At 37.9% G+C, this 24948-nt stretch overlaps 1 protein-coding gene across 1 annotated transcript; it reads left to right on the top strand.

Annotated features, from left to right (window-relative positions):
• Nucleotides 1-1935: 1935 nt before the first annotated feature.
• EIF5A2 (eukaryotic translation initiation factor 5A2) lies at nt 1936-19568 on the top strand. The gene is made up of 5 exons (XM_006861830.1): nt 1936-2026; nt 2694-2893; nt 3610-3714; nt 18578-18709; nt 19459-19568. Exons 2-5 carry the CDS (start codon nt 2729-2731, stop codon nt 19516-19518), a joined length of 462 nt encoding a protein of 153 aa, XP_006861892.1. The 5' UTR covers nt 1936-2026; nt 2694-2728; the 3' UTR covers nt 19519-19568.
• The last annotated feature ends 5380 nt before the right edge of the window (nt 19569-24948 follow it).

The raw sequence follows: 24948 nt of genomic DNA, 5'->3' as shown, positions 1-24948 counted from the left end.
GATTGTTATCTTGGCTGATGTGTGATTTTTGGCAAGTTACTCTTCTCTGACTTTTTATTTAACTAAAAATGGAGATTTTAAAAATGAGTAATTGTGAATGGTTGCCAGGGACTGGGATGGGGGTAGGGGAATGGGTTGACCACAAAGAGATACAAAGAAAACTTCTGGAGTGTGGGAAATACTCTATATCTTGTTTATAGAGGTTGTTAACAGAACTGTTTCTCAAAACTTACAGAACCAAAAAAGATTGAATTTTACATTAATTGTTGTTGTTGTTGTGAAGTGTCATCGAGTCAGTGCTGACCCATTGCAAGCCTGCATAGGGTTTCCAATAAGCAGCTGGTGAGTTTGAACCACCGACCTTGCAGTCCAAAGGGCTTTGCAGTCTGGCGCATTAACCCACAGCGCCACATGCTTTATAATTTCAAGGCTAAAAAAGAGTAGCAATCAAGGTTAAATGAATGATGCACATAAAACATTTAGCACAATACTGCTCAAATAATTACTTTAAAAATATTAGCAGTCATTCTAATAATAATAGGAAAAGGTTTGGTAGTATAAGGAAAAGCAGAGTGGTCTCATGAACTGTGGTTCTAATCTGACTCCTTAATATATTAACTAGAAAGTGACCTCAGTTTATGACAGTTCACTTGTGTTAAATTGGACAATGCAAATTGCAGTCACAGAACAATGTGAGAAAAAGGAAGATAGTAATATAAACTAAAAGGATCACAAAAACTGGGCTGTGAGTAGAGAAGTAGTTTTCAAAGTACAAGGTAAAAGGTTAACTGAAATGGAACTGAAAAAAGGGTTGGGCATTTCTTTGTCCTTAATCCTATTCCCATCTCTGCTCTAGGTCAATTTGAAAGACTATCCAACCACTCTAATGAGCTAAAGGACAAGCCCCTAACTAGAAGGAACACCAATGTCATGGTGATGGTTATGTGCCATGGAGTCGGTTCTGACTCATTATCATAGTGATCTTGTGAGGCTGTAAATCTTTATGGGAGCAGAAAGCCTCCTCTTTCTCTCACGGAACAGCTGGTAGTTTCGAACGGCTGACCTTAAGGTTCACAGCCCGATAAGTAACCACTATACTCGGAAACCCTGTACAGGGTCGCTATGGGTCGGAACCGACTCGACGGCACTTAACAACAACAACAACATACTATCAGAACTCCTTAATATCATGGAAGGGCTAAGATGGCAAAACACCTTTCGAAACCAATGAACTGAGATCACACTTCGCCTCCATAATAACCTGTGTTGTGAGGAGTTGGGTCATTTCATTACTGCTTTTTAGATAGAACTTGACTCAAGAGTTCCCACCCACACCAGTGGGACTGAGACATTCTCTGCCAGAATTTACGTAATGTCTGATGTCTGCCAGCATGGTGCTAGGTAATAAAAATACTACATCTGGGCTCTTTTTCGAAGAATAAACGTGGGTTCGAACTCCTGGGCCAAAAACTTGAACACTAAGTTCCCTCCACAACCACGCGGTGCATCCGCTGAATTCACGCTCCTCGCGAGTTTTGACAGTTGTCACATGACAACCACCACGCACCTGAGGGCTGTGGCCATTGGCGCATGGCACGGACCCCATTGGTTCCCGTTAACGTCGACTAGGGCCTGATCTCAACAAACCTATGCTTCTGATTGAGCAAATTCCTTGCGGGCAGATTGGCGCTCATAGCACTACATTCCTGAAAGTGCTTTCCACGCCGGAAGTACACTAATCCGCAGCACGTGGGGTTGCCAGGGCGCTCTTCACGTGATTGGGCGGGGCCTCGTGAACCTTGTAGCCAATGGTAGACCGAGAGGGCGGTGCCTGTGACGCGCCTGGGGCCTATCCCGGAAGTGGGGGTGAGGTGGGGGCGGGAAAGGGCGGGCAGGCAGGGGTGTGGAAAGTGTGGCGGCCCCGCCCCGTCTCTTGGAACTGCCGCGGCCGCCCCCGCCGCGTAGCGGTAGCTATAGGGGACCGGCGCGGGTGCGCAAGCGAGAGGCGCTCTTTCCCTGCTGAAAGGTGAAGACACAGGGGAGAAGCTGGTGGGGCTGGGACCGGAGTGAGGCAGAGCCGGGGAAGGTGGCTGGAGAGAGCCCTGACCGAGGGGAAAACGGAAGGATGGATGAGGGATCGGAGGCGAGTGCGGGACCCGCCGGGACTCAGGCCCGTGCGGGGCCGGGTTGGGCAAGGATGCGGACCGGACTGGGGGATGCCTGAGCTGCCAGGCGGCGGCGGCGCAGCGGGGCAGAGGGCGGGGTGCGCGCACATTACCCGAGGGCCAGGTGCTGCCATCCGGAGCCGGGTCCTATGATCTCCCATCACTCTTGGAGACTTGCGGCCTGGGCTGGGCCCCCCGCAGAGCGATCGGGGCGACGGAGCAGGGCTGGGCCGCAAGGCGCTGGAAGGTCGCCGGCTGCTTCTGCGGTTGGGCGATGGGTGCCCGGACCTCCTACCCGCGGGAGGCTTCCCCCACCCCCAGCGAGCTCTAAAGCGACTTTTTTCCCCATCCATGGATGGAAAAGTTTGTAGAGGCCGGAGTTAGAAAGTGCCCGCTAGTCTTTGGAGGGTGTTCTATAAATTCAAAAGTATAGACTCATGATACTTGGCCACGCAACCTACCTGAAATTTTATGTTTCCCTGCTTGCACTCCGGTTGTTAAAATGCAAATGCAAACTTTTTGCGTTAGTTCCCTCAGAAAAGCTACAGTCTCTTCAACCCACTATGGCGGATGAAATTGATTTCACTACTGGAGATGCTGGGGCTTCTAGCACTTACCCTATGCAGTGTTCGGCCCTGCGCAAAAACGGCTTCGTGGTGCTCAAAGGGCGACCATGCAAAATAGTGGAGATGTCAACTTCCAAAACTGGAAAGCACGGTCATGCCAAGGTAAGTGTCCTTCCATGTCTGTCTTTGATTTTAACGTTTGTATTCATTACAGATGATGAGATTTTTATAATTTGTCATAACCTCTTTTTTTTTCTAAACGCAATTACTGGGTGATCAGCTACTACTATGAATACTGAAAGGGAGCAGTATTTCTCATGTTTGGATGTTTTATTAACTGGGAACTGAACCTTTCTTGAATCCTATTGAGGTAGATAAAGGTTCTGTTTAGTAAACGGATCAGCCAGAATGGAAATAATGAGAATGTTCACTCATTGTGAAGGATGTAACCAATGTCACAGAACAACAGTTTGTGTAGAAATTGTTGAATGAGAAACTAAACTGCTTTGTAAACCTTCACCAAAGACAAAATAAAATGTCATTTAAAAACAACAATTATTCAGTTTACAGATAAGAAGACCTAACAATTCTGAGAAACCTAACTTCAGTTTTCTTATCTACTGTTACAGTTGAATGACTGGACTCTGTGATTTTGGGTCTTGATGTGTCATGATACTATTTAGTCACATACTCCTCAGTTCTATGACTACTACTTTTTAAAAAAAAGAAGAAGAAGAAATTAAAATTAGATGACCTTGAAAGGAGGAGAAAGAAAGAATCTGTCATACTCAGCATTGGTATTGTACTCTTACGTTGTATGTATTGAGTGATATGCTTGGCAGAGACTGAACAGGTTTCCTGTTCTCCTTCATTGTTAGGTTCACCTTGTTGGAATTGATATTTTCACGGGCAAAAAGTATGAAGACATTTGCCCTTCTACACACAACATGGACGTTCCAAATATTAAGAGAAATGATTATCAAGTAAGTACTGATTTCTTTTAGAATGCTTCTTGTTTTTTAAAGATGCATATACTTTCTAAGATCAGTTGTAATTTGACAAAACCCAGGAGTCCTGTTGTGCTATAGGATAAGCACTGGACCACTGGTCAATTTGAACTGTAAGGTCAGTGGTTCAAACTCACCAGCAGTTCCTCGGAAACTCTATGCAGGGTCACTATGAGTCAGAATCAACTCAACGGCAGTTAACAACAACAAGAGGAATGTTATAGGTTTTTCTGTGTAATCAATCATTGGAATCTTGGTGTGGCGCTGTAGGGTAACCACAGGGCCTCAAAGTCAGCTTGAACCATAAGTTTGGTGATTCAAACTTACCAGCCACTGCTCAGAAATCCTATACTGGATTGACTAAGTTGGAACCGACTCAATTGCACTTATTAACAATACTTACCAGGTACCATCCATCTTAGAAATTGGAGTCATGTTGTGGTGCTACAGGTTAATGCACTAGACTGCAAGGTTGGTTTGAATCGCAAGGTCAGCGATTCAAGCTCACCCACCACTCCTCAGAAACCCTATACAGGTTTGCTATGAGTTGAAACCGACTTGACAGCACTTAACAGCAACAACATCTTAGAAATTGGAAAAATAGTGAATTTCACACTTGAGTCCTAGTGTGGCACTGTGGGTTAATGTGCCAGACTGTAAAGCCTTTTGAACTGCAAGGTCAGCAGTTCAAGCTCACGCGCTGCTCCTTGGAAACAGGGTCGCTATGGGTCAGAACTGACTCAACGGCACTTAACAACAACAACTACTCTAAGATTATTGCTAGTTTGTGATTTTAAAAAAGAAACAGTTTTGCATTTTTTTTAAAGTTGAGTGTTCCTCAGAGCAAATGACTGCATATTATAACTAAATAAATACAAAAGTTAGTAAAATTACTGTTTTGTTGGAAAATATTCCAAAGTTAGATAACTCATTCCTGCAAGTTTTATTTCTTCTCACTTATCAAACCTAAGAATCTCTCAAAACGATTGAAATTTATATTCCCACCTACAAAGTGTATGTGTTATTGAATGTGAGTCAGAATTTGGTATTATTCTTAAATAAGAAAACAGGCTGAAAGCCATAAAAATAAGGAGTAAATTCTGTGGTTACTACATATGGTGATAAAACTATGTACTCTTTTTTATATTTATTTAGTGCTTATGCTGTGATCTTTTGTTAAATTATAGGTATAAACTTCAAATTTTAGTTTCAGGTATACATTTGGATAGGTCATGTTTTATCATTGTTTTTTTGTTTGTCTTGTTAACGATATCCCAATAATTGACCTCATGGGATATAAGAACCAGATTAATCATTCTAATGCTTTTCTTAAAAGTCTTCAGATTTTAAAACAAGTATACCATAAATACAAGGCAACTTCAAAAAGTTTATAGAAAAATCCCATTCTCTTTTTATTCCATTTTTCCATAAATATTTTGAAGCTCTTCTCTGTTCGTATTGCATAAAGAAAATACAAAATTTGAACTTAGGTTTGTTTGCTCCAATTTGAATTGATATCTTTCTTTATATATTAATAAGCTTTTTTTAGTCATCAACGGCAACCGCCCAACTGATTTTCTTTTACTCTTTGTCAGTATGCAAACATATTTGCATTGTTTTAATCATAACAAATGGAGACCTGGTGTGGTATATAGGATAAGCACTGGACTGCTAACTGCAAGCCCACCAGCCACCCCAAGTTGGAATCAACTTGACAGCACAGCACTTAACAACAACCATGATAATAAACAGTTTTATATTTTTATTTGATCACTTATAAATGTTTTCTAGGTTGTTATGAAGTCTTTGTGCAATTTGAATTGTCTTAATAACAGCAAATGGATTTTTTAGTCACACAGATCTGGGTTAAGATCTGATTCTGTAACGTATACAGCTAGATGATCTTGTACAAGCTCCTCAATCTCTATGAGCCTCTGCCTTCTCATCTACAAAAGAAGGACAGTGTTATGAGGATTAAATAAAAAATGTACTTCACCAGTACCTCATAAATGTTGTTGTTAAGTACCGTGAAGTCAGTTTCAACTCATAGCGAGGGTACCCTGTACAGGGTTTCCGAGGCTGTATAACTTTACGGGAGCAGAACGCCTCATCTTTCTCCCGCAGAACCTCTGGTAGTTTCAAACTGATATATAAAAAAGTGTTGCTACAAAAAATCATACAAACCTTTATTAAACAAAATATCAAAATGTGAAGCTATTGTTTCGCGATATATCCTCCAGTTAGGTTATATACTTTTGAAGGTGGTGTTTTCGTCTCTCTAACCCTTCCCTCAAAAAATTCTCCACTCTTCGATTTACACCATGTTAAAACAGCAGTTCTGACATCCTTCAGCGACTCAAATTGTATTTGTTTCCAATATCAAGTTTAGGGAACAAAAAGAAGTCTACAGGGGCAAGGTCAGGACTGTAGGGTGGATGTGGTAAGGTTTCCCAATGAAATTCTCAAGTCTTGCTTTAAGGAGGAGCGGGTATAGAGTCGTGATAAAAAAAAAAAATTCCTCAGCACACCTTTCCTGGCATTTTTCTCACCAATGTGGTTTTCAGTGTTGTTAAAACTTCTTCCAATAAAGCCTTTTGATCGTCCTGTGTCTTTGGAGAAAATCTATCTAGATTACCCTCAATATGTTGTTGTTGTTAAGTACCGTAGAGTCGGTTCCGACTCATAGTGACCCTGTACAGAGTTTCTGAGGCTGTAAATCTTTACAGGAGTCACCTTTCTCCCCTGGAGCAGCTGGTAGTTTCGAATTGCCGACCTTGAGGTTAGCAGCCCGATTTGTGACCACTGAGCTACCAGAGCTCCTTAAGAGTATCATCTTTCTCCTGCGGAACAGCTGGTAGTTTCGAACTGCTGACCCTGAGGTCTGCAGCCCGATTCGTAACCACTATGCTACCAGAGCTCTTTTCCTTAATATATAGTCCCTCAAAATATGGTCACCATAACTCAGAGCCAGCCTCTCTGCCTTGAATTTAATTGGCCTCCCAAATTCCCTTGGAAGCCACTGTTTAGGTTTGACCTTGTTCTCTGGATCAGATTGGTAAATCTAAGACTCCCTGTTTACAGTAGGTTCTATAAAATTGTTTTCCTTAGTTTTGATCTTGTTTTAAGAAGACTGATGAAAAGATTAGCTCTCTGAGATAGCTGATCTTTGTGCAATATTTTTGGCACCCATAGAGCAAAAAGTTTGCTGAGGCCAAGATGTTCACTTAAAACTGAAAAAACCAAATCATGTGAGATCCCAGCTTAATGCATCAGTGGCAGTTCTACAGTCTTTTTCTGCCAGTGTCTTGCCTTTAGCCACAGGTTCTACATTCATCGAGGTTGATGGTCTTTTCCTCTTTTGACTCGTTGAGGTCTTCTCAGCCTTTCTGAAAACTCTTGATCCATCCAAAAATTGTTTTATGTAGGATAGCATTCCCGTAAACCTGTTGCAAAGCTTCAGTAATCTTGGAAGAGATCTACTTGAGTTTTGTTAAAAATTTTTATTTGGTCAGAATTCAAAATCCTTTTTTTTTCCCTTTTATCCCACACAAAAAGTATCCTTGTATTATTATTGGAGTGCCTAACTCAGGTTTGGCGTCCTGGTGTGGTGCTGTAGGATAAGCACTGTACTGCTAACCACAAAGTCAGTGGTTCAAACCCAGCAGCATCTACTTGGAAACCCTACATAGGGTCGATATGAGTTGGAACTTACTCAAAAGCACTTAACAAGTCAGACGTGGTTTCACAATCAGCACTCAATACTCATAGAAGCAACGGTCAAGAAAACAAATGACATATTGCATTAGGCACATCTGTAAAAGACCTCTTTAAAATGTTAAAAGAGTAAACAGATGTAAGTTTGAGAACTAAGATGCCCCTGACCCAAACCATAGTATTTTCATTTGCCTTTTATGTTTAATGAGGCCTGGTGTGGCACTGTAGGATAAGCACTGGACTGCTCACCTCAAGGTTGGTGGTTCAAACCCACTAGATGCTCCTCAGAAACCCTATACAGGGTCACTATGAGTCAGAACTGACTCAACAGCATTTAACAATAAGTATGTAAAGGTTGGATAATGAATAAGGAAGACCATAGAAAAATCAATGCGTTTGAATTATGGGGTTGGTGAAGAATATTGAAGTACCATGATTGTCAGAAGTACAAACAAAAATGTGTTGGAAGAAATAAAACTAAGCATGCTCCTTAGAAGCCAGAATGGTGAGAACTTCAACTCTCGTTCTTTGGATGTGCGGTCAGGAGGGACCAATCCCTGAAGAATGACATCATCCTTGGTAAAGTAGAGGGTCAGCAAAAAAATAAAAATCTCCAGTGAGACGGATTGACCCAGTGACAGCACCTATGGGCTCAAAACTAACAATTGTGAAGATAGTGCAGGATTGAGCAGTGTTTTGTTCTGTTGTGCATAGAGGCACTGTGAGTCAGAACTGACTTGATGGCACCTAACAACAAGAAGTCAGGCTTAGCACATAGTTGTTTAACGTTTTCTAATTGCATATGTGATTATTCAGTGTGGCAAGTATATATTACAGCATACTCGGGCTGAATGTAGAATTTTCTATGCCCATAACGGGTTTCTGTTTTCATCACTAAAATGTGAGTGCTGTGACTTTTCAATGTTAGAATGCTTTTGTTTGTTGAATAGTTTAGGAAAATGGATATCGAGTGTAGCAACAATTCTGAGGATGGTGCAGGACTAAGCAGTGTTTCGCTGGTGTTGTACATAGGGTTGCTGTGAGTCGTAACACGCTACACGGTACCTAACAACAGCACTAAGATCAGTTAATTGTACTGTTGTAAATTTACCCAGTTTCTTACTGGAACACAGAATTTAACATGAAGGAAACTGGGACTGGGACTAGTGTAATGCAAATGAGATAAATAAGACCCTTCCTTGAGCACAAAGTTTTAAATAAAGACAGGACTAGTAACAATAACAAGGAGCTCTGATAGCGTAGTGGTTACGAATCGGGCTGCGAACCGGAAGGTCAGCAGTTCGAAACTACCAGCTGCTCCGCGGGAGAAAGATGAGGCGATCTGCTCCCGTAAAGATTTACAGCCTCGAAAACCCTATTCAGGGTCGCTATGGGTCGGAACCGACTCGACGGCACTTAACAACAACAACAAATAACAATAACAAGCCATGTTGGAGTGTATGGCTAAAGGAAAAAATAGTAATTCTGATCTGTCTTTATTTAACTTTGTTCATCATGAAGTTTTTTTCTTTAAATTAAAAAATATATATTATCGTGATTGGGGAGTTATTTACACCAAGGCGAATGCTGCTTGCCTCACCCTAGACCCAGCCCATTGGTGTGTGTATGGTTCATTTCACAGTGGATAAGAAGAACTGGAGCTAGACCATCCAGGTCCACATATCTCCTTTGGCATATGCCTGGTCTGGGATCTCGGTTGACAAGTTACTTAATCTTTCTGTTACTTCCAGTTCTATATAAAATGGGGGTGAGAGTAATAAACTCTTCATGGGATGATTGTGAGGTTTATTTAGTTAATACCAAGATCAATACCTGACAAAGTAAGCACTTAGCATTTGTTTGCTCCTTAGTATCAAGTCAATGTAGAATGCTTATTCCTACTCACTTTTTTAAAGTTCTGTGAGCCTTTTCAGTTATATTGCGTATGCTATGGTGTGGTCTTTGCTCACCTATCCAAGTGCCTTGGTTAAATTCTTACTGTTTTTCTTTGGCTACATACGGTCCTTTGTTTTTGCAGTATTTAATTAATATTCTGAGTGTTGTGTTGTGCATAGGGTTGCTGTGAGTCGTAACATGCTACGCTGCACTTAACAACAGCACTAAGATCAGTTAATTGTACTGTTGTAAATTTAATTTATAATTAAAAACTCAGCCTTTGTTTAAGGAAAGAAATGTGTTGGATATCTATCGCTTTAAGTTTTATTTATTTAAAAATTCAGTATGAAAGAAAACTGATCTCTTTTATTTCAAGATGTAGTTTGGATTAGAATGACTAGTTTCCATTACTTTCCCCCATAGTAGGTACGGAAGCTAGGGGCTCATGGCTGGTCTAAAATACAAATACTCTCAGACATCTTTGTGTATCTCAAAGTCTTAGATATAAAAATGTTTCTTCAGACTCTCAGTATTCTCCTGAATCCTTTATATAGAAAAGTCTGTGCTCCTGTACATTATACCACAGCTTAAAAGCCTTTTCTGTATTTGCAAAAATTTTGTCTGTCATTTGAAGATCATTTTTTAGAAAGAAAACTAATTACTCCCGGACACTCTAGAATACTTATTTATGGATCTTGGTTATTGCTGAATTGCCAAAATTATAAATATTAAATTTAGTGTATTCTTCAAATAAATAGTATGTATGCCTTTTAGATATTGGATTATGTGTGTTTTCAGTTTTATTGTTGCAACATTAATATAAAAATAACAAAAAATTTATGATGCTAACCTTTACTCAATTCACACAAAAAAAGGTTTTTAATTGATGATGCTGTGAATTCCTTGAATGTACGTTCTTTTAATAACGTTTACCTGTTCTATGAATCCTTGTGTCCCCAGATAGAAAGTCTTTGGAAATAGATGCCATCTAAACTCTAAGGTCACCAGCCTCTGCTTGGCAATCCTATACAAGGTCGTTATGAGTTGAACCAACTTGATGGCACTTAACAACAACAAAACTCTAAGCAGAGTCCAGTATTGTAGACAAGAAGCCATCAGCTACAGAATAATTAGGGGTAGTAGGGAAGGAAGTCACTCCCTTTGGTACTTATGCCTGTGTATTCTACACATGGAAGAAATAGCACCATAGATTGGAATGTATTGGAACCTGTAAAGCAGTGACTGAAACCCACAAAATGTCACCGATTAGGTGACAAAACTGAGTCTTTCCATTGTCACTCCACACAGGCAGGCTATATGGGGATGATCGGATATACAGACCATTTCTTCCCTCATTATTTTGCCTGAGAAATACATTTCTAAGTCAAAGGTATGCTGTGTGAAATACACCATGATAGGAATAAGGCATTCTATAAGACCATAGATGGGATTTTCAGAGAAGCAGTATGAGCAGGAAAGGCAAATCAATCTGTAAGGTAAGAATCTGTTGAAATTTGAGCAAATCTCTGCCTTTTGTATGTGAAGTTGAATGTTACCAGGTGTCTGGCTGTTCCTTGGGGATTGGTGCCGACTCAGGGACTGCATTGGTTTCTACTGTGGAGTGCTTAGTAGAGACTGGTCAGATCCACGTCGGATAGAGAAGTCTGTATTGTAGAGTCCATACAGCTAGGGTCATTGTTCATGTGCTCATGGAGTGAGGACTCAGGAACCTAGCAAAAAAAGCTAAATGATAGCCACAGAAAGGCGTTTTGTCCACCGAATTATTTAGAACCTCCTCTGAAGCAGATGCCCTGTGGTGCACATTGTATGAACTCTTGACTATTTGGAGAGGTCTGTCCACATAATTCCCCAGAGCTCATTGTCAGCAATTTCCCCATCTTGTTCTTGACATTCCAGCTGAACTCCTAGCTGTTGCTCATTATCATTGTAAACCCAAACCTCTGATTCTCTCATCTTCTAGGTCCAGTGCTCAGTGTTCTGCCCTTCCCATCTCCCCTGTGTCTGAGGGCTGCTTCTGAACCATACATAACCATCTAGAAACTGTTCTGAATTCTTCCTCAGTCACCAGGTCCTAGGGAAGTCTCCATGAAGCTTGTGTTGGGGATTGAAAGATTCCCCAAGTATGGTATGTCGTCCCCCTAAAAACACAAGATACAGAATTGCATGTGTAGTGTGGTTTCCTTTACTTAAAAATTATTCAAAAGTACTTATTAAAAAGCCAAGAACTGTCCATGAGGTGGGAACAGGTGCTTTCTGAGTCCGAACCACTCCTTGGACAGCTTGTATTTGCCTTGAAGACACACTCAGAGGGATCTCATCTGTGCTCCCTCACTTGTGATAAGCGTGCTGTGCTGCATACCCACCTTCATGGTGTGGCGGGTCAGATAACACACCAGTTCATGATAGTGTTATTTACGTAGGTTGCCCAAACCTTCAGTTTCTACCAGGGACCAGCAGCTCTAAAGAAGCAGATTAAGAGTACTTGGAGAAGAGCAGAAGGAAGAAGTAGAAAGGATTAGGCCTTAACCTAAACAAGTCTGGTTGTTTTGAAGTGGGTGGAGAAACATAATTAAATTCAAGGATTTGGATTAAGAAGGCTCCTGTGGTGAGAATTTACCTTCACCAGCCTTCTGTTATGTACCAATAATACAAACACAGGCTAGAAGTTTCCCAGTAATTCCTTTATTCAGTCTAAATCTTAGAACCTGCAACTCCCCCTCTGCTTTTGAGTTATTTTTTGCAGCTCCCTGTGCCTCTCAGTATTTCATGGTTACAGCGTTCTTTCTGGAATTCAGAGATAACATGATTTTTTAAATATAGAGATATTTTCAAAATGTAGTGAATCTCACTTAACACCTTAGCTTCAGCAGATACCAATATGTGGCCAATCTTACTACATGTGTACCCTCACAACCATCTTTTCTTCCTTTCCACTACCTCTTGGTTATTTTGAAGCGAATCCCAGATATTCTGTCACTCTGTCTGCCAGTATTTGTATACTTCTCTAAAAAGCAAAATTGTTGTTACATGCCATCAAGGCAGGACCTACTCATAGCGACCCTGTGTACAACAGATACCACATTCTGGTACTAGTATTTTTTAGTTACACTATTTTGTGTGTCATTCGGCAGCAGGCTGGTCCACCATCTCATGCCTACCACCTCTACTACAAGGTTTCTGATCTTGCTCTCCCTTACCTCCCTGCTTGCTGTTAACAAAAAACAATTTTACTCACTAACTCACTGCCAGAAAAAAAAAAATTGTTCAAAAGTGTCTTAAAGCTATCAGATGAATAGGATGTCTAAAGGTAAATGATCAGAAGAAAATATTTAGAATTGGATATTGAGACTGTCTTCTCACCAACCCCTCCTTCTAAGAGAGGGCTCTGAGAGAAGATGGAAAAAATTGCACAAAATTATACTTGAGACTCAACAAAGGCACAATAGTTTTCTTAACTTTTAAATTATTTTTTAAGATTGCAAATTATAGTTAGGAGTCCCAGGCTACTACTACTACAACTACTGAGTAGTCCCAGGCTAATCACTGAACTGTTAACTACAAGATTGGCAGTTCAAAGCCACCAGCCACTCCTTGGAAACCCTGCACAGGGTCACTATGAATAGGAACCAACTCAACAGTACTTAACAAGAAAAACTAGAGCATACCTTTAACCAGAAAAACCTAAATCTATCAAGTCGGTTCTGAGCCCTAGTGGACCAGTGGTTGCTAACCAAAAAGGTCAGTGGTTCGAACTCACCAATGACTGGAGTAGAAAGTTGTGCCAACCTGCTGCTGTAAAGACTTACAGCCTTTGAGACTCTCTGACAGTTCTACTCTGTCTTACAGGGTTGCTGTGCACTGAATGAGAGTACTTTTAGAGTAGAGAAATCTTGACTGGCTCCACCTTAGCCAAGTGATCAAGGTTAACATCACCAGTAATGGAACAAGTTGACACCGTTTGTCTCCTGATGACATACTCTGAGGACATACAATGACTGTTGTATTCCTGCCAAATATGCATTACTGAAATCTTGAGGAAACAGATAAACCAAAACTGTGGAACACTGTACAAAACAGTGAGCCTCTACTCTTCAACAATGTCATGTCATTAAAGACAGAATATAAGAAAGTGTTCCAAAGTCAAAGACACTGAACAGACCTGACAGGTAACAAATGCAAAGTGTAATGCTGGAGCTGGGGAGTGGGAAGTTGCCGTCAAAGATAATAGAGACAAATCGCAAAACTTGACAAATTGACAAAATCTATATAAATAATGTTAATATTAAATGTCTTGATTTTGAAAATTGAACTATAGTTATGTAACATGAGTATGTACCTTATTGAAATACTTATTACTAGAATCATGCTCTTTTTAATGTTCAGCAAAATGAGAATATGTTTAATACATCCTTTATTACATGTATTGTTGTATAGGATGGTGGGTTTAAACCGCCAACCTTTTGGCTACAATCCAGTGTTATGTGTGTGAAGTGTGTGTGTGTATAGAAAGAGAAAAAGCACATGTAGTTAAATGCTAACAATTGGTGAATTTAGGTTCAAGTTATGGTATTTCATTGCATTATTCTTGCAAATTTTCTAAATCAGTTTTTTTAAATAATGAATTTTTGAAAATTATTTTTATTATATTTTCTGTAATCATTTATTTTTGATCATTCTATTTCATTTCATAAAGCAATTTACTTTTGTTTAATTTTAATATGTTATTTTATTAGGTTTCTATTTATAAATTTTTATACTTTAAATATTAATGTATTACTTTGTACAGTTTGTGAATTATTAACCTTAAAAAAATAAAATACTGGCATATAAATACCAGGGGGTTCAAAAATTCATGGAATAAAACAGAATTAAAAGATAATGGTCTTTCTTTTTGAACTTTTTGAAGCCTCTTTGTAAATATAAAAATAATCAGTGTTAATATTTTATTCCTATTTTCAGGCACTACTGACAATGCTTTGATTCTTTAAATGAAAGCTTGTAAAAGAGCCCAAATCAGAAAAATCTAATTAGATGATGTTGTTGCTTTGTACAAAGGATTGAATTTTTTTTGTTTGTTTATTTTGAGATAGTAGTAGATAGTATGCAAAAGCTCAGATTTCTGTGTGAAGCCATAGACAGTTTTAGTGCTGTTGGAGTGGAGAGCTTTGAAATGCTTAACTATGCAACATCATAGTGATTAACAGGTTGTTACTAATGTTAGAAGCTGGTATTCTGACTGGAATAAAAAAGCTGGTATTCTGGAAGGTTGCTTTTCATAAAACTTGACGGAGTTCTAGTCATAACAATAGTTTACATGCCTTTATTTATTAGAAATAATTTTATTTTAAAATTTTTGTTAAAAAAAAAATCTTTTATTGCGAATTGAGTGAAGGTTTACAGAGCAGATGAATCAGATTAACGTCAACAAATTATATACTGTGTTTCATTACATGGTTGCAATCTCCTCCATATACCAACAATTAGCATTTACCTTTATCCACTGTATTGCATTCCTCCCTGTGTCTCCCACTACCTTCATCTTTTCTCTGCAAACCTCCCTCTTGTATATTGTCTGCCCTGCCACCTATGCTAGCGTGTGCCTACCCTCTAGCCCATGAATAATTCCTCTACCCACCCCATAACCGTCAAGTTGTTGTTGGTAAGTGCCAACCCATATGACACTGTATAGAGTTTCCAAGGAGCAGCTGATGAGCTTGAACCACTGAACTTGCAGTTCAAATGACTTTGCAATCTGATGCATTCACCCACAGCGCCACACCAGGACTCCGTACCCATCATAGATTGTTTCTTTTATCAAGAAAACTTTTTTTTTTTTTAACTTTTTACAGCCTAGGTCCCATACAAATTTGTCCTTTTGTGATTGACTGATTTCACTCAGCATAATGTCCTCCAGGTTCAAGCATGTTGTGAGGAGTTTCACAGATTTATCCTTATTCAACATTTTGTAGTATTCCATTGTGTGTATGTACTAAAGTTTGTTTGTTTAACCATTCTGCTGATGGATATTTAGACTGTCTTCATCTTTTTGATGTGTCTCTCATAGACAGCATATTGAAGGATCCTGTTTTTTTTAATATATCCATTTTGTTCTTTATGTCTCTTGACATTTAATCCATTGACATTCAGTGTAGTCATCCATAGGTATGAATTGACTGTTAACATTTTATGTGTGTTGTGTGTATGTGTATGGTGCTACTGGATTCTTTGTTCTGTGTAATTTTGTATGCTGACTTCATTTTGTTTGTGGGGTTTCTTTTCATTTTCGTTGTGTTAAAATTTGCTACATCGTTCTGATTTTCCTGTTGCTAGGGTTTTTTTGTTTTTTTTATTTTACTGTGCAGGTTGTAATTTTTTTTTTTGCAATTACCCTGCATTTATTAATTTTTTCACCTGCTTAAAACAGTGTGCTTTATCTTAAAATCTTTCTTACCATTTAGAAGTTCTGTATCTACACTCGTCCCTCTTTTGCTTTGTAGTTGACTTCATTATACATTGATATCTGTGGTTCCCTATTTTCAATCTTGTAGATTTCTTTTACTTTGTTGTTGTTGTTGTTGTTATGTGCTGTCGAGTCGGTTCCGACCCATAGCGACCCTGTACAGGGTTTCTGAGGGTGTAAATCCTTACAGGAGTAGAAAGCCTCATCTTTCTCCCGCGGAGCGGCTGTTAGTTTCGAACCGCTGACCTTAAGGTTCGCAGCCCGATTCGTAACCACTATGCTACCAGAGCTCCTTCTTTTACTTTAGATACTTCTATATCTGGATTGAGTTCTGGGTGGTGTTGTCATGTATAGTAATCTCAAGTTGTTATCTGCTGTTGTTGGTTCTCAGTCCAAAGACCACTGTTTAGCATTTTTTTAAAAAAGTTGGTCTGGTCATTACAAATTCCTTTAATTTTTTTATCAGTAAATGTCCTGACTTTCACCATCATATTTGAGGGACAGTTTTGCTGGGTATATGATTCTTGGTTGGCAGTTTTTTTCTTTCAAGAGTTTTTGTGTGTGTCATCCCATTGCCTTCTTGCCTGCATGATTTCTGATGAGAAACCCAAGCTTAGTCTTAACTGGTTTTCCTTTGTCGTTTTCCCCGAGCTGCTGTCAGGATTCTTTCTTTGTTTTTTGTTTTGGAAAGTTTAATTATCATATGTCGTGGTGATTTTTCTTTTGGGACCTATCCTGTTTGAGATTCATTCAGCTTCTTGGATGCTTATCTTCTTGTCTTTCATGATGCTAGGGAAATTTTCTCCAACAACTCTTTGGTAGTTTTCTATGTGCTTGTCTGTTTATGTTTTGGAATTCATATCACATGTAATTTGTTCCTCTTCATGGTGTCCTACATAACTCTTAGTCTTTCTTCAGATTTTTTTCAGTCTTGTTTCTGATTGTTCTTCTAGTTTACTAGTAGTGAGTAATTTATCTTCAAGTATACTAATTTGGGCTTCCATTAGTTCACATCTACTCCTTTGCCCTTTCAATATATTCTCATTGTTTGAGATCTTATTATTAATCTTCTGGATTTCTAATTGCAGGTTCTGTATTGTTTCAAAATTTGCATTTAGTTGTCTGTTTTTCTTGTAGTGTTTTCCTGAATTCTTCCAGTTTTTTCTGTGTTCCCCTTGCTATCCTCATTCTTTCTATCAATCCTTTGAGGATACCTAAATAATATTCAGGAGTTCTGGTGTGGCGCTGTGAGTTAATGCACTGGACTGCAAAGCCTGTTTGAACTGTAAGGTCGGCAGTTCAATCTCACCAGCTGCTGCTCCTTGGAATCCCTATACAGGGTCGCTGTGAGTTGGTACCGACTTGATGGCACTTAACAACAACTATTAATATTCTGCTGACCTCTTTTTCAGTTAATTCTGTTACCTTTTCTTCTTCTGAAATGTTTTCTGGTTCTGCATCTGGATCATTTGAGCCATTCTCTTTTGTTTCTAGGTGTAAGCTAAAATGATTGTGGGCTTGTCATATTTGTAAAAACAAACAGTGCAATTGCTGTACCTTGAGAAGAGAAATCTCTCCTAGACTCCTGCAATTCCAGGAGCTCACAAGGTGGTTATAGAAGGGATGTGACAGTTGAGTTCCTGCCCCCTATGTGGAGTTCCTATTGATGTCAGTGTTATCTATGTTCAGGGCAGTCAGTCCAGAAGTATTTCATGGGGGCCCTTGATGGATCTGGTTTCAGTGTCTGTTAAGACTAAAAAGAAGCTATGGGCAAGGTGATGAGTTAAATGCTGGTGTGGTGACTATGGGTTTTGTAGGTCTGGAGCCGAGCCCACCTCAATCCAGGCACCAAAGTAACACAACTTGGCATGGTTGCCAACAATGTGGCTCTAAACTCCTGGAGAGCAGGATCTGTGTTGAGGGTAGGAGCTGGCCACACCTCTGGTCATCATGGGAGCGTCGGGGGAAAGAAGAAATTGCACCTTTCCTGACGCCCACATGAATTTGTTCTGCCAGGCTTCCTTCCACTGCCAAAGCTGCTCACAGGATGATAAAGCCTCTTCTGGCCAGCTGTTCACCAGTTAGTCTCCCTCTCACCATTTCTGTTTAGCTTCTCCTAGCAAGCACCCCATCCACTCAAGATCAGTGTGCCAGAATTTTTATCTGTGTCTGTTTTATTTGGTCTCTCTTTGTTGTTGAGGGTCCATGTAGTGTGTCTGCATAGTCCACCATCTTCCTAGTATTTGTCTTTTAAAACAAACACAAACTAGTGTTGTTAGCAGTGAGCTGGAAACCAAAACCTTTCCATTGATCTCTTTTTATAATTAAATTATGAAATGCATTGTTTGAATTAGTGAGACTGAAAACAACTTTTATGTCTATTAGTAGAAAAATGGTTAAATCAACTGAAGAAATACCATATACAGTTGTATAGTGGCGTAAGAGATTAAGGAAGGTCCATATTTTCTGATTTGAAAAGACTTCCAGGACATATTATTAAGCGATTAAAATAGTTTTCTGAAAAATACAGCTATATATCTAAGAGTTTATTTGTTTTTAACCAGTAATATGTGAGTACGCTTCAGATGTTCATGGGAAATGAGATTAAAAGATAATGGAACCTTTCCACTAACTTCTGAAGCCCCCTCATACTAATGTATTCCTGTGTACTTATAAAATTCATATGAATTATTATTTGACTATGCACATATTACAAAGGAGTAAATATAATCTAATTTCTTCTAATAGCTGATATGCATTCAAGATGGTTACCTTTCCCTGCTGACCGAAACCGGTGAAGTCCGTGAGGATCTAAAGTTGCCAGAAGGTGAACTAGGCAAAGAGATAGAAGGAAAATACAATGCAGGTGAAGATGTGCAGGTAAAGACCTAGGAGAATATTGTTTTTCAAAACCTTTTTATAAAAGCTTTGGCCTAAACTAGCTAGGTAGCATCAAATATATATGAAATGTAGTTTTTCAAGTGTTGCTGAAATATTGAAAAGTGATCTCTTTAAGGCATAAGGCATTTTTTTCACGAAACTCTCAGAACCCATTGAAAAGAAGGTATGGGAGTTCATTTATTGTGACAGTGGCACTGTTGGTCCCAAATTTGCTTTGAAGATCTGCATCGCAGCTATTTTTGAGGATGACAAAAGTGATGCTGTGACGGTGCAGGAGAGCAAAGGAAACTCACTCTTTGTTAGCACTTTCAAAAGTGTAACTGCCAATGAGTGTCTCAGCATTTAGAACTCTTACTCTCACTGAGAGATTCTACTTGAGAAAACAAATGTGGTGGTGGTGGTGTGCCGTGGAGTCAATTCCAACTCATAGCAACCCTGTGCAGAGTTTCTGAGGCTGTAAATCTATACGGGAGCAGAAAGCCTCATCTTTCTCCCATGGAATGGCTGGTAGTTTCAAACTCCTGACCTTGAGGTTAACAGCCCAATTTGTGACCACTATGCTACCAGAGCTCCAATGGAAGTAGATTATTTGGTCTTGGAGGATCCCTTTCTAAGGTCAATAAATATAGAATATCTCAAATATATAGCACAGGATAAATTAAACACATCTGCTGTTTATTTGTGTATTATCTTCTGAATAATTGTTTTGCTTGCATCTTTCCTTCCAGGTGTCTGTCATGTGTGCAATGAGTGAAGAGTATGCTGTAGCCATAAAACCTTGCAAATAAATGGAATCATCAGAGAAAACAGTTTAGGTCTGGATCAACTGCAGATCTAAAGTTTGGTTCTAAGTTGTTACCAAAGCTATGGCCTTCATAAACAACCTCATTTCTTTTTAATTGTTTGAAATTGTGCTGTGTTAGTTTTGCAGAGAATTGGCTATTTAAAAAAGTAATCAGGATGTGTAATTCTGTTGGTTGGTTTTGTAGATGTCTTTCCTATAACATTTGGTATGTGAATCCAAAAAAAGGACACGGTAGCTTTAGCTAGGTGTGCTTTATCTGAGCAAATCATCCCTGAATTTCAGTTAAATGATAAGTAAGTAAACCAGGGTTTTAAATAATGTAGCATCTAGTGGTACTAAAGTGGTACCACATATAAATTGAATTGTTCTATATTAATTTCAGACTTAATATCACAGAATAAATGGATTTATGGATTGTAATGATCACATTTTCGACCTGGTTATAGCAGGTACAAATTTTTAAGATAAATGAAAATCACATTATCAAAAATTGTCAGTTACCTTGGTGGCCATTTATAACCACCTGTATTACCTCTGTTTTACTATTGTGTTGGCCGACTTAATATAATCATATATGGTGGTTTTAGTCCTTGATTATGGTTAACAGAGGGGCATTGTGCTGTTGGGTGGATATTAGCAAGTTAACGTGTAAAGCAGACACAAGGGACAGTAGCAACGAGGACTGGTTAAAGCTCTTTTTTCATCTGAGACCTTTTGTAATCACCATGAATAATAGAAAGTTGCTTTTTAGTTGTGTGTGTTTTTAGCTTTACTTTTCCATTTTTCTCTTTCATCCTCTCAGTCTCACTGTATATAAAGGGATAACCTGTGTTTCAATACACTATGCAGTACTTTTTCTCAGTCACATTGAATAAGTATTGGGTGTTTATCAGTAATAATTCCTTACTTCTAACCATTTTTAAGTAGATATTTTGACATTAAGGTATTTGTGAGACAGAAGCTAGGAATTCCTACTTTAAATTGATTAGGAAGCTTGCTACATTTATGTATATTTTTTTCTAAAATGAAATGAAAGTAATCATGGGAGAAAGTTTACTTTGTATTGATTATTTTAAGAAATATGTACTTTTTTTTCTGACTGTGACTTAGTAAAACATGGCTAGGAAAGAATTCTGTAAACTGAATTTTTTTTTTAAAGATGTTTTAGGTGATACCACTGCATCTCTGATAGTCTATTGACTCATACATAACTTTATTTTCAATTTCTAGACATTGTTACAGTGTTTTTGAGGATCATAGTCAATATAATAATTATATGGGAGCCAAATGTAGAACAAAATTACTATTTTAGTCATACCTGGGTTCTCTTCAGACTCTAAGATTTTTCCCAACATGCCTCGACCTCGAAATACCTTTGTTCCTGTCATCTAGAGGAAGATATATGGCAGTCACTGTTGCTGATCTAATCAGCTACTAGAAAGAGCTTTAGGAGCAGAAAATCCCTACAGTTTTAGTTGCTTCATTTGTGCATGCTGTAGAATTTTGTATTTGCCTTAGCAAACCCACATGGGAAAGAAGCAAGAGCTTTTCTCATTAAGAGAAGTCAGAAGAGAGAACAGAATTGTAAAGCACAAGAAATACTTAGATTGTAGTTAATTGTTTTTATTATAACTTTTTTTTGTTTTTCTTTTAGCTTTTGCCCATCTAAAGCACAATTAGAAATTAGACTAAAATCTTTCCAGTATTCATTTCATTATCTACTATCTGCTACTTGAGTTTTTGGTACTGTGTAATGCATATCTTGCTCGCTATAGTTTGGCATTGCTACCTACAGGAATTCTAGAAAGTTGCCAGTCTGTGCTGCTTACAGGCCATTTTTATGGCTTCAGTTAACCATTCTAGTGTTCTGGTTTAATATTTATTCTGGATTAGCATGCCCTTGTTCTTCCTAATTCATCAGGCTTCACATAAATATAAGTTCAATTGCAATGTAAAGATGTACAGATTATAACAATGCATCTCTTATCTTCATACCTTGAATGGCAAAAGCTATTTATGCATAAATATTTCATTTTATGTACTATATGAAATGTAAATATTCTCCTGATTTAAAATAATAAGTATAGATTTTAAAGATATAGGACTGTTTATTTTCACGTAAGTCAATAGATGTTTTCTCTAGAACAAGAGTTCATTTAGCAAAGCGTTACAAATTATATTAAAATGAAGCAAGGAACATTTTTAACAGAACAGAACTGACTTCATTCTTTTTTGACATCAAAAAAATGTTAAAAGTTGATCTTTAGTATTTGTTGTACTTTTTTGTAACAAATGCTAATCTCAAGTTACCATGTATAGAATGTAGACTGTCATGTTGATATATAACATACCATGATGCACCTGTTTTTGTCTGCAGGCATTCCATCAGTTTATGTACAGTATTAAATTATTAGGTCAAATATGTTTCTTTCTAGAACAAGTTTACTGCTACTGTGCTAGACTTTGTTGTATCTTAATTGCTACAAATTGTATATCCTCTGATATAGATCAAATCATTGCTACTTTGACATAGCATTTGTATCAAAAACATATTTATGATGTTTCTTTTATGCTCCTTTCCAAGGGCTATCAGTCACTTAAGAAACTGTTGCTAATGAAGCTCTTGACTCTGTTTTCAATTAAGGTATAGCTTATGTGCCATTGCTTTATATTAATTACCAGAATTCTTCCTGCAGCCAGAGCATGCTATCATTAATAGGAAGTGCTGCAATAAAATGTGTAGTCTATACAATTTGGGGACACAGGGAGTTTTTCATTGCCGCACAATATGAGTGTGTATGCTCATACTTACATAGCTTTGTGTGTGCTTTTTGCAAAGTCCTAACAACTCTTAAAAGTACTGTAGTCTGGTAGTGCCTCAAAATGTTGGTAACTTTTTTTTTAAAACAACTTTTCCAAAATTTGGTTTTGTACTCTAATGTTTCTCAACTAGATATTTCTGGTTGAACTGTAATTTGAATGCATTGTTCTCAGGGCTGTTTGTGCTAAGAGCTGAAGTTTCATTATTTTAATGCTAACTGCCTGAAAGTATATTGCAAAAATTTCCCAAAGTACAGTGAAACTTACAGATAAAAAAATCCTTAGTGTCAGCATAATTAAATATATACTAAGTATTCTGGAAAAAAGAAAACAATAGTAACATCTATACTGGAATCTTGCCATATTTTTTCATTTTAGAATAGAATTTGGTAGTCTTATCTTGGAACCCTAACCTTAGTGATATATCTGAAAGCATTCTTTTGACATGGACACCCAAAGATCGTTTAGAGCCTAGAGCCAGGCATTAATATAATTGTTCTCAAATATCTTTAGGGAGAACAAATAGAAAATTCATAATGCTCTTTTGGATACATTAAAATGTTTACATATTGAAGTCTATAATATGAACTAGGAGCTCATTTACTATGAGAAACATGGCTCTTAATCAGTGTAAAAGCAAAACTGTAGGCATATTTGCATTAGCAGAACAAGCTATTGAACTGATCAACAATTTCAAATTTTCTAATATTATTTAGGCATACTATTTCATAGTTTTGAAATCTGTTTTTCTGCTAGCAATCTAACATGTAATGGGCAACAAAGACTTGAGATAAATTTATGGTGGAAAACCTTAAAATTGAGAGAATTTAATCTATGAACTTCAATCTATTAAATTTTTTTCTCTAAATTGGTTATATGCCATGATTTGATTTTAGCAGGGAACATTTGGATTTAGCTTACGGAACACAGATGTTCTGTGGGAACATGGCTTGAAATCATAATTTAATGCTTTCCGTTTAAAAAATTCTGGACATCAACTTTACTACCATATGAGGTCAAGTGCCTGAAAAGTGCTGCTGTATACATCTAATACGCACGTTTTCTGTATGTAAAAATGCATAGTAAGGCATATCAGTCAGGCTTTCACCTGCTAGAAACGTACTTGTTGCCAAACTTTGCTATCTACCACTATCCCCAGCCCCTTTCCTTAGGACAGGTAGAAACCTACTTTAAAACAAAGGTGTTATGGTTTTAGTTTTGTTTTAATTATTATTTATATAAAGTCCCTACAACTATTTCTTGGTGTTGATCGCCTTAGGTTTATTTTAGTTCAAGATTATACTTTTTAAATACTCTGAACACTAAACTAGATTTAGTGATGATTATACAACTTGTCATAAGTCATAGTTGTAATCTTTCTTGAGAAGGAAATCTTTACTATGGTTAATATCTACTATCAGTAAGCACTCTTGTGCTTGTTGCAAAGTATAATGCAAATATTAGTTCTATACTTGTATAATGAAAATGACTAGTTCTGCATTATAATGTACTTTTGAAATAAAACATGTCCTCTCTGAAAAAGGAAATAGTTGAACTCTCTCATTGTCTAATATACAGTGACACTTTGTTAATATTTTTTTTGTCCTCATGTAGGTGAACCCTTGCTTTTACATATGAGGTCTCATGTTTTAGCTAAACCTTTAAAATTGCAAGATAGGTAATATGGGTATTATAATTGTGCATTTTACATTTCAAAAATGGTAAAATTCAAATGTAAGTCGTGGGCTATACTAAAATAATTGTGAAAATTCTGTAAAATGTAGTTGGTAAACTCATCGATTACAATTTTTGTTACATTGAAATATTTGTTAACTTCGTTAGTTACATTAAATTAAAATAGTTCATGTAATAGTTGCACTGCTCTTTTATGTATGTTGGGGTGGTGGTTGTGTATTGTCAAGTTGACCCTATACAGAGTTTTTGAGGCTGTAAATCTTTACAGGAACAGAAAGCCACATCATTCTCCCACAGTGCAGCTGGTGGATTCAAACTACTGTCCTTGTGATTAGCAGCCTAGCACTTAACTGCACCGCCAGGGCTCTTGATTACATAGATATATGTGGTCTTACAAATATTTTCAGAATATAAAGTTGTTTGAGTTAATGTGCATATCACTGTTAAAAGAAAATCTACCTTTTGTTATTAAGTGTTTTTATTCTGGGCACTTACACCTTGAAACACTAATTATCTCCTCCATCCCTGATTAGCTAGGGCTTTGCTCTCTCCCTCCACAGCGACATGAGTAGTATGATGAATCCTGAAGCTACCACTTCACCCTTTAGCCAGTTCTCACCATAATTAACCCACACTATTCATCACTGGATGGTTCAGCTGCGTCTTCTTTTTATATATACATTGTACCAGTCAAGAGCATCGCTCAGCCTTTGAAGTGTGGGTCATACTGAGACCACCTTGGAAATTGTCACCACATATCAGTAATCATTAATAATAAAACCTTTCAAACCCAGCAAGCATAGGCAGTAAAAAATAGCACATGGTTTCCTGCCTCATCCTACATCCCCACTTTTAAATATAAGTAGACTTGTTGTTGTTGTCAGGTGCCATCGAGTCG

The sequence above is a fragment of the Chrysochloris asiatica genome, unplaced genomic scaffold (genome assembly GCF_000296735.1).
Source record: "Chrysochloris asiatica unplaced genomic scaffold, ChrAsi1.0 scaffold00043, whole genome shotgun sequence".
NCBI classification, from domain to species: Eukaryota; Metazoa; Chordata; class Mammalia; order Afrosoricida; family Chrysochloridae; genus Chrysochloris; species Chrysochloris asiatica.
This window is presented reverse-complemented; position numbering and strand designations above follow the sequence as displayed.